This window comes from Geospiza fortis, unplaced genomic scaffold (genome assembly GCF_000277835.1).
Source record: "Geospiza fortis unplaced genomic scaffold, GeoFor_1.0 scaffold143, whole genome shotgun sequence".
NCBI classification, from domain to species: domain Eukaryota; kingdom Metazoa; phylum Chordata; class Aves; order Passeriformes; family Thraupidae; genus Geospiza; species Geospiza fortis.
In genome coordinates, this window is record NW_005054590.1 from 163,849 (window position 1) to 174,309 (window position 10,461).

General features: G+C 49.3%; 1 protein-coding gene across 1 annotated transcript in view; it reads left to right on the forward strand.

The window, feature by feature from the left end:
- WDR7 (WD repeat domain 7) overlaps window positions 1-10,461 on the forward strand; it is a 36,404-nt gene that overhangs the window by 7,923 nt on the left and 18,020 nt on the right. The window contains 8 exon segments of the mRNA XM_031064437.1: window positions 1-131; window positions 1,114-1,877; window positions 1,994-2,082; window positions 2,910-2,990; window positions 3,483-3,601; window positions 4,386-4,509; window positions 5,706-5,819; window positions 10,309-10,458. The exon segment at window positions 1-131 is cut by the window's left edge and continues 78 nt beyond it. Of these exon segments, the coding sequence (XP_030920297.1) occupies window positions 1-131; window positions 1,114-1,877; window positions 1,994-2,082; window positions 2,910-2,990; window positions 3,483-3,601; window positions 4,386-4,509; window positions 5,706-5,819; window positions 10,309-10,458 (1,572 nt within the window).

The window sequence follows — 10,461 nt, forward strand, 5'->3', positions numbered from 1 at the left end:
CGCTCAGCCACCCCGCCGTCAACCTGAAGCAGGCCATGACCCGCCGCAGCCTGGCCGCCCTCAAGAACGTGGCCCACCAGAAGCTGCAGACCCTGGCCACCAACCTGCTGGCCTCCGAGGCCTCGGACAAGGTGGGTGGGCTGTGTTCACAGAAGGAACTGAAATACAGGAAGTTTCTGCCAGAGCAACTCAAACATGGTTCTTCCCCAGTTTATGTTGCCGTCCATGATACCACTCTGTGTATCCTGCTCTCTGGTTTTGTGCAGGTTGAGTTACAGAATCTGGACTCATGCTGTGCTTTAGGTGGAAAAGCCCTCTAAAATGAAGTCCAAGCTTTAATTGCCCCCAGCCCGTTCCATGAGGAGCTGTTCCCCATATCCAGCCCAGAGCTCCCCTGGCACAGCTTGTGGCCAGCAGAGTGCAGCAGAACTCCATTCCCAGCTTCTCCATGCATCCCTTTCTTTGCCTTCTGTTGGGAGAGAAATCTGCGAGTGATGTGGTGGGAACATTCCTTAGAGCACCACCAGCATGTTTCCATAAAAAATGTCTGCTCAGGGTCTCTGCTGCTGCTCCTGCTGGATCCAGGCAGAACTGGGAATATTGCATTTGTTCCTGCAGGGTTTTGTGTGTGGGCTCCTCGTCCAGTGAGGGTGCTGGGAATGAGGGGCTTAGGGCAAAGCTGATGTTCATGTTCTGGTTTGCAGTCTCCTTCTTTACATCCTTCAGATTTTTTCCACAGGACCTTCATTCCCTGCCTCCTGCCTTTTTTCCCCGTTGGGAGGGAGGGAGGGAAGGAGGAAGAGGATGGACTGATGTGATGCAGTAATTGCAGGTCTGGGTGAATCTGAGAACTGCTTTCCCAATGCCATGTATTGATTCCATATTTCACCCTCCAGATATCAAATATTTAATATGTTTTAAGCTTAATAACAATTTGCTGTTGCTTGGAACATAACTACACTGTCCCAGGCTTCAGGAGAAGGAAGTGTGAGCTGGTGTCTCACCTGGACAGCTCTGTTTGTCTATAAACACTTGGAGATTGAATTTCTGTGGTTTGTGGGTGTGTTTCAAACTTGGCTCTGTGGTAAATTCCATTTGCTCTGCTGTTTCCAGGGGAATTTGCCGAAATACTCGCACAACTCGCTGATGGTTCAGGCCATCAAGACGAACGTGACGGACCCGGACGTGCACGTGCTGTTCTTCGACGTGGAGGCGCTGATCATCCAGCTGCTGACCGAGGAGGCCTCGCGGCCCAGCGCCGGCCCCGCCTCCCCGGAGAGCCTGCAGAAAACCCCGGGCGGTGCCGACAAGGGCGGCTCCTTCCTCGCCGGCAAGCGCGCCGCCGTGCTCTTCCAGCAGGTCAAGGAGACCATCAAGGAGAACATCAAGGAGCACCTGCTGGACGATGAGGATGAGGATGAGGAGGCGGCGAGGCAGAGGAGAGAGGACGGCGACCCGGAGTATCGCTCCAGCAAATCCAAACCGCTGACTCTGCTGGAGTACAACCTGACCATGGACACGGCCAAGCTCTTCATGTCCTGCCTGCACGCCTGGGGCCTCAACTCGGTGCTGGACGAGCTGTGCCTGGATCGCCTGGGCATGCTGAAGCCGCACTGCTCCGTGTCCTTCGGCCTCCTGTCGCGGGGCGGCCACATGTCCCTGATGCTGCCCGGCTACAACCAGCCCGTGGGCAGGGCGGCCCTGGAGCAGCTGGGCAGGAAGATGTCGGTGACAGAGGGCCTGGGCAAGGGCACCTACGGCGTGTCCCGGGCCGTCACCACGCAGCACCTGCTGTCCGTCATCTCCCTGGCCAACACGCTGATGAGCATGACCAACGCCACCTTCATCGGGGAGCACATGAAGAAAGGCCCCAGCAGGTAGGGCAGGCGCTGCCCTGGCTCTGCAGCACCCTCTGGGATGCAGGATTTGGTGTGGGTTGCCTGCTGGTGGGTGGGTGGATGGATGGCTGCCATTGACGTGTGTCTCCATTTAGGCCACCCCGGCCGGGCACCCCCGAGATGGCCAAGGTGAAGCCGCCCCCTCCCGTGGCCAGCCATGCAGCGCAAGGGCAAATCAAACAAGGTAACACCGCCTCCTTTGCAGCCCTTGCATCTGTTACTGCAGCTGAATTTAACACCTTGTTGTCAAGAGATAAAATTACTGCATGGGAGGACAGAGTCATGTAATGTTCATCTCCATGAAATTACTGGGGATTAGGGCTTGGTTAGGAACCGGTACAAGATGCTGATTCTGCCTTGCCATCATCATTGCCTGTTTCAAGTGCTCCCACGCATTCTGGCTCTGAGGAGGCTTTAAAGCCTGGAGCTAAAGGCTCTGCAGACTCATCCCAAAGTGTTTCTGTGGGAATGATCCAGGCAGCCCTCAGGAATTCATCCTGGACATCTTGGAGTGACAGATGGGGCAGCTCAGGCTGACTGAGGTTTATTTTTTGGCCTTTGGTGCATAGTACAACTTCCAAACCTGTGGAAATGTGGGAAAAGCACAAGAAAAAGCAGCAAAATTCCTGGGTTTCTAACTTACAGTCAAGCATGAAGTCAAACCAAAGCCACCTGCCTAAAAACATACTTAAAATCGCTTGATTTAGTTATATTTTGGTCTTTTCAAAACATCCCAGTTTCTGTCACTGTCTCCATGTTCCTCTGCAGCTGCATGTCTGCCTCTTCCTTCTTGGAAAACCTGGAATTCTCATTACATTGGATATTATTTTGAGTTGAATATTATTTTGAAGCCGAGTTTTATTTTTAAGTTGAATATTTCAGTTGAAGATCATCCCAGCCTCCCCTTGTGTTCCATTCTCCAGTGATACTAACCCGTTTTTCTGCTGCTGCTCTCCTCACTTCCCTCTTTTTTTTTCTCTCTCTTTTATTTCTTCTTCTTTCCTCTGCAAGTTGCTCCTGCTGCTGCTTCCAGCACGGAATCTGGGCACTCTGACACTTCTGCTTTCCATTCCTGTTTCTTAGTCAACGAAGGTATTTCCTTCCTCACTTTTCTACTTGTCCTTTACTTCAGCCAAAATCCCTCCTCATTGTTCTTTGATTTCTAAAATAATTTATTTGATTTCTAAGGGAATTCTTTGAAACCTGGGGTAGGCTTCCCCAACAGGGGTTAAATCTGAGTTTTGGTGTTGATGGAGATTTGAATTGAATACTGCACATACATTGAATAGAATGTGGGATATTTTTATTTGAACTCTGGATTTCTCTCCTGGTTTTACCTACACAGAGCTGTAGTAAGAATGCACCTGGATAAAGTGTGCTGAAATAAAGAATTCAGGTGGAGAATAAGGACAGCAGTGTGCTAATAAGGATAAACTGTGCTTGGATCTATTGGCACAAGTTTAGCCGAGGATGAGTTTGGTGTACCTGATGATGCAGTGTGAGCAGAGGGGGATGTGGCTGGGCAGGATGAAGTTCAGTGCCTGTGCTGGATGACTTTTGGGGTTTATTTTCTGTGCTGCCCAGGCTGGAGCCAGCTGGCTGCCATGCACTGCGTGATGCTGCCCGACCTGCTGGGGCTCGAGAAGTTCCGGCCGCCCCTGCTGGAGATGCTGGCCCGGAGGTGGCAGGATCGCTGCCTGGAGGTGAGACCAGCCCTCCTGCTTACTACTACTACTACTATTATTATTATTATTATTATTTACTGTTGCTCATTATTATTTCTGCTGTTGCCATTATTATTTCTACCGCAAGAAAAAAAGGAGTAACAACAAAAGCAGGTTTGAGTCCAACAAAGCATAATTACTTGTTAATATCAGAGTCCTTTTTTGTCTTTTTTGTCTTTTAAATATCATGCTGCACAAGTTTAAAATGAAATGTTTTCCAACACCCTTCTCCCTAAATAAAAGGCCTTTAAAGGATGCACCTTGGCCAGTGCAAGGGCTGCACCCCTGATGGACTCCAGGTCACAGATTTTCACACTTTGATAAGTTTTGGTCCATTTCCATATTGGGCTTCATTGTCCAATTCCACCCTCACAGTTTGCTCTCCTCGATTCTTTGGTGTTTGTGCTTTATGGTACTGAAGCTTCAACAGTGTCAGTGTTGGTTCTGGGGCTGGAAAAGGATTGTTTAGTGTGACTGAACCCTGAAGAGAACTTGCCAACACTTTATATGAAATTCAGCGTTACACACTAATGCAGTGCAGAACGTGGAAAACACGAAAGCTCAAACTGAATGCATCAGAACTGTGTTCGTGCTGCAGGTGCTGCTGCTGGAATAGTTCCCAGTTAATCCCAGTTTAACTCTCAGGAATGGCACTAAGGCTCGGTGTCAGTGTGGTTGGCGCCCCTCTGGAGCTGTGTCTGTGTTGTGCTGTTCCTGTTGTGCCCCTCTGGAGCTGTGTTTGCGCTGTTGTGCTGTGCTGCAGGTGCGGGAGGCGGCGCAGGCGCTGCTGCTGGCGGAGCTGCGCAGGATCGAGCAGGCGGGCCGCAAGGAGACCATCGACACCTGGGCTCCCTACCTGCCCCAGTACATGGACAGCGTCATCTCCCGTGAGGAGCGCCCTGGCACTGCCCTCACCCGGGAAACGGGGCCACAGGGCCCTGGGAACCCCTCGTGCACAGTCAGTCATTGAGGGACAGGGCCTGGGAACCCCACATTCCCAGTTATCCACTGAGGGAACCCCACATTCCCAGTTATCCACTGAGGGAACCCCACATTCCCAGTTATCCATCCTGGAAACCCCACATCCCCAGTTATCCACTGAGGGAACCCCACATCCCCAGTTATCCCTCCTGGGAACCCCACATCCCCAGTTATCCATCCTGGGAACCCCACATCCCCAGTTATCCACTGAGGGAACCCCACATCCCCAGTTATCCCTCCTGGGAACCCCACATTCCCAGTTATCCACTGAGGGAACCCCACATCCCCAGTTATCCACTGAGGGAACCCCACATTCCCAGTTATCCATCCTGGGAACCCCACATTCCCAGTTATCCCTCCTGGGATGGGATTCTCCCTGCAGTCAGAGCATTTCCAGGAGCTTTTTTCCCCTGAAAATGATTTTTCATTCATATTCCCCAGCTGATTTTACAGTGTCCATAGTATTACATCCTAATGGATCATGTTAGGATGTGGTTTGAGCTCATTTAGACTGGAAATCATTCCTGTGGGTCAAAACTGGCAAATTTGGGATTAGGTTTTTATGGTAAGTGTTGGAGCTCTTGGAATGAAGGATGCAGAGCTGGAGGAACTGAAGGGAATAAGAATTATTTGGGATATAACAGACTTGTGAAACGTCTCATTTACTGCTCGGAGGAGACAGTGGAGCATAGGAAAGATAAAGAAATGTTCTTTATTCCAGCTCCTTTCTGCCCAGAATGACCTGTGGGGCCTTCTGCTTCCCCTGTGCCTGGAATTCTCTGAGTTTGGGTGAACTGTGGTTTATTCTGAAGGGAACACCTGCAGAAAATAGAAAGGATTTGATGGCTGTCCTGCATGCTCTGGGCTGGAACAGGCAGGGACACCTCCCACCAGACCAGACTGGCCTGGGACACTCCCAGGGATGGGGAACAATCTATGTTAGAGCCAAATAAATTCCAAATTCCGCTGTTTCCAGCTGACGCTGAGCATCTCGTGCGAGGCTGGAGGGGAAGGAGCAGGACATGGAGGGGTGGAATGAAGTTCAGCTGCTGCAGAACAGGGAATTGTTCCCCAAATCCCTGACTTTGGGTTGTTCCTGCAGCTGGAGTGACCACAGAAGCCCTCCAGAGTGCAGGTGCCACCCCAGACCCCTCAGGAGCAGAGGCCAAGGTCCAGGAGGAGGAGCACGACCTGGTGGATGATGACATCGCAGCAGGTGAGCCCTCATTATTATCATTAATGTTACCAAGATAATTAATGTGCTTAATTGATGCTCTCCAACCTGCCCACAGCCAGCAGCAGCTCTTCAGAAATAAAGGATTTCTGTGCTCGTCTGTCATTCTTCAGAATTGTTCCCCAAATCATTTATTCTGCTGGAGGATCTGATTCCAGGGGGCTGAATTTTGGGTTCAGGGGGATACAGTGAGGTTTGTATTGGGAGAATAGAGGGAAAATAACAATTTTTTCCTCAATAGGATCTTTTCCAACTTGAGATTCCCCAAAAGCTTCCACTTATCAAGATCATTTCTAGAAAGGATCATTTGCACCTCAGAACTTAGGGACAGGGAAACGTTTTAGCTGAAAATCCCTAATACACTCCAGTGGCTTTTACTTAGAAAATTTGGTCTGTCCTCAAATCTCCTTTTAAAGGTTTTTTTGGGTACCTAAAAACAGACCAAATATTTTGTTTAAACAATTCACACATGAGCAGCAGCTTTTTTCCAGTTGGGCATAAATTCTCCTGGCTCCAGTGGTCAGAATTTGGGAATTTGGTGAATTGGCTTATTCAGGGTATATTTTGAATTGTGTAAATTATAGACTTTCTGATTTTGGGTAACCTCAAACAGATTCCAAAGTGATTTATTATTTGTTCTGGGTGATATTACAACTGTTTTACTCCAAGAAATCAAATCTTTCAGAAGGAAACTCTGTAACAAATGATAAGTGCTGTTTTAATTTTAGTTGCTCCTGTTGAGCTTGTAGCAGTGTGAATTTTAATAACCTGGGTTCCTGCATTTTCCTTTTGGGATGGGATGCTTTCCTGAGCTCCAGGACTGCTGGCATTAAAGCCATTAAATCACTGAAATGGTATTTTTTGATTTGTGGGGCCGTTTTTGTGGGTAAATTTTTGTAGGTAAATTGATGCCAATGGGTCTGAAACTCCAAAATCCCATTCCTGCACATCAGAAATCTGGTGGAAGTGTGTGTGCTATTTTTTTCTTTTATTTGGGCTGTAACTACTCCAAATTGTTACTCATCACTGTTTATTCCAAGTGATCCTGTTGGGAAGTTGTCACTAAAGTTCAAATCCAGTATTAAATACCGTTGGTCTGCAGACTCTTTATATTGAGATCCCATTAACAATGAACAGATCTTTTAAAAATTGAGATTCCTATCCCTTAAATGTCCCTTGTGAGGGAAAGGTTGATGGATGGGCCCAGTGCTTTCCAAGCTGGCTAAAAGGCGCCTGACATTCCCCATCTGGGCAGCACAGGATCCATTTTGTCTCTGCCTGTTTCCCTGGAAAAGGCTGCAGCATCCTCACCCATTTTGTGTTCCCAGACGCTGCTGCAGCGCAGCGAAACATTCCCTCAGAAAAGGGAGCAGAAAATTCCACTGAACTGCAGCAGCTGGGAATGGCTGAAAAAACACTCATTTAAAGTGTGCACAAGCACATCTTCTACCTGCAATTAAAGAAATTAACTTGTAATTTCTAATGCATGACAAGTCGCAGCACTTAAAGAGCTCTGCCATTAAATTGTTCCCAATTTAGAATTCCAGATATTCCAGAGCAATGATTGCATTTGTTATTAGAAGTAATTGGCACTGAATTATGATGGCAGACATAATAGAGGATGGGCTGTCAGGGAGAAATTCCCAAATTCTCCAGGAATTCAGCTCCCTGCCAGGCTCCCGTTCTCTGTGGAACCAGCAGAGGGAACTGTGCATCCAGGAATGGCCCCAGGTTTTGTAAAACATTCCTGTTTCCCTGCATTTTCCTTGTGGGCACCAGCATTCCTAGACAATATTTTCACTTCTGATTTATTGGGAGAGAGTCCTCACAACTCTGTGTGTGTTGAACAAATAATTTATCTGTGTGAAATGTCCAGTGTTTCCAGTATTTCTGTATTTCCAGGTGGTTTTTATGCGCGTGAGTGCTGAGCCTGGTGGAAGTGTTGAGTAGCTACACCCGCGAGTAGGCAATGCCCAGGGGGCTCTCGGGGCTGCTCAGGGCAGGGATTTGGGGCTCAGGTTGGATTTGGGGTGGGTTCCTGGCTCTGGAGGGCACCTCTCCTTAACCCACAGCCCTGGATCCCTCTGCAGCTCAGCCTGGAGAATTCCCTGGGCCTTTAATCCTGTTATTGTAAGCTGGGCTGCAGTTAATTTCCCCCACAAGTGTGCAAAGCCAATTAAGGGGAGCTGGGGAGCCACGTGCTGCTGGGTGTTAGCAGCAGCAGCCATTGATCAGCCACAGCCTGCAAACAAAGGAGCTTTGGGCACCTTCCCCCTGCCCAGCCTGCAAACCAAGGAGATTTGGGCACCTTCCCCCTGCCCAGCCTGCAAACCAGGGAGCTTTGGGCACCTCCTTCCTGCCCAGCCTGCAAACCAGGGAGCTTTGGGCACCTTCCCCCTGCCCAGCCTGCAAACCAGGGAGCTTTGGGCACCTCCTTCCTGCCCAGCCTGCAAACCAGGGAGCTTTGGGCACCTTCCCCCTGCCCAGCCTGCAAACCAGGGAGCTTTGGGCACCTTCCCCCTGCTTCCCTCAGCCCTGGGCTCTGGGGCTTGCAGTGGGAATATTGAGGATTGTGTTGTCGTTCCATCGGCCTGAGCTGGGATTTTCCCAGCTGAAATCCCGGTGGGTTCTGTCCTTCTGGCAGCCCAGCTCGTGTTTTCCTGGCGGAGCCATGGGAGGTTGTTAATTCTGTGCCTGTGATAGGGTGATCAGGGGTCCTGTCAGGAAAGTGGATCTGTGTGTCAGCCCGGGCTGTGATTGAAGGGGCACGCAGCATGAGGACAAAATACCAAACTGGCGCAGCCAGATGAAATCCTCTGTGCCAGGTGCGCTTCCAGAGGAGGTTCTGCCGGACCTCAGGGGTTGGCTTGGTTAGCTTTGGATTTCTTGGAGTTTGGGGCAGGTTTGGGGGATTTTGGGGGTTGTTTTCTTTCTGAGGCAGAAAATCCTGCACTGCAGCTGTGAGGCTCAAGCTCATGGGACACTGTGGATCTTTGCCAGCCTGTCCTGGATGGAATTTCTTCTGGGGTGAACAAGGAGTGATGCCTTGGCACAGGGGAGCTCCTGCATTCCCAGTAGGATTTTTTTTTGGCCATTCCAGGTTGATACATGAAAATTCTCTTCATGAAAATTCTCTTGGTAGAGATTCTGTGGCCCAGAGAGCTTGAGAATTCCCTATCCCTGAAAACAGTGGAGCTCCTGCATTCCCAGTAGGATTTTTTTTGGGCCATTCCAGGTTAATACATGAAAATTCTCTTGGTACAGATTCTGTTGCCCAGAATTTCCCATCCCTGAAGTGTCCAAAGCCAGGCTGGGCTAATGGAAGGATGGGATGATCCCTAACCCCTCGCACCCCAAACCATTCCGTGGTGTGAAGGATGCTCCCTGTGGATGCAGAAAGGGTTAACAGGGTGCGGGGACACGGCACAAACGGCTCCTGGGCACTTCCAGCTGTTCCTGCCCTGCTTTGTTCCAGCCCCTTTGCATCCTTCCTCCTCCAAAGGCAGTTGCTATCGATTTTTTCCCTTTTTTTTCCCTCCCTTCCCATTGTTAAGGTTTCCCTTGTTTTTCTCTTCCTTTTGGCTCGAGCACAGCTCCTAAATTTTGGTTAATTCCTTGTTTTCCTCCGGAGCCCCATGGATGTCATTAACACTGACATCCCGTGTGCTTCATTAATCCAGCCTTCATTAATCCAGGTGCTGCCTCCCAGCTCCTCAGCAAACAGCACTTGGGAAGGATTAAATCTTCCTCATATTTTGGAATAAATGGTTGGGAATTTCCCAGGATGCTGGAAATTATCATCTAGGTGAGAGTGGACTTCATTCGTCAGAATAAGTGACTGGTTTTGTTCCAATAATTTCTTCCCAAATTTTGGGGATTTTACTCCAAATAAAAAAACCTTCTCTGCTTAGTGGAATTTAGAATCCCTGGACTATGTTAAACTAATAACACATATTTCACTTTTATGTACAAGTCACGATTGTGGTTTTGTCCCATTGTTAAAATTCCATAGGTGCCGTTTTGCTCTGTTTGGTTTAATGGTGTGTACTGTTGTCCTAAAATTGAAATATCCTGACATTTAATAGGAAGCTGGATGTGGTGATGGATCCTTTATCAAAAAGATGCTTTTATACCAAACATAATGCAAAGAACTTATCCTGAAAAAAACCCCATCTTTTAAAAACAATAAAAATTGCAACTTGTCAATTCAAAGTGACCAAGAAGCAGAATCACTAGGTGAACATAGAATTCTTCTCTCACTGAGCAAACCAAGCTGGAAATTGCTGGTGACTTTCTTTCCCCGTGAGTTCTCGGCAGCTTTTGAAGGGATATTTTGGCTTTTTTGGAGGTTTCTAGGGGCGGATGGAGTAGTGTCCGTGCCGGTGCTCACAGGGATGCCGCGACGCCACGACGGGCTGATGTTTAATTTGCTGTTTGCAGCACTAACCCCCTGCCCCGGCTCTCCCCGCAGGCTGCCTGGCGGGGCTGCCCCAGCCCAAGAAGGTGTCCTCGTCCTACGAGGAGCGGCGCAAGCAGGCCACGGCCATCGTGCTGCTGGGCGTCATCGGCGCCGAGTTCGGCGCCGAGATCGAGCCGCCCAAGCTGCTGACGCGGGCCCGCCGCG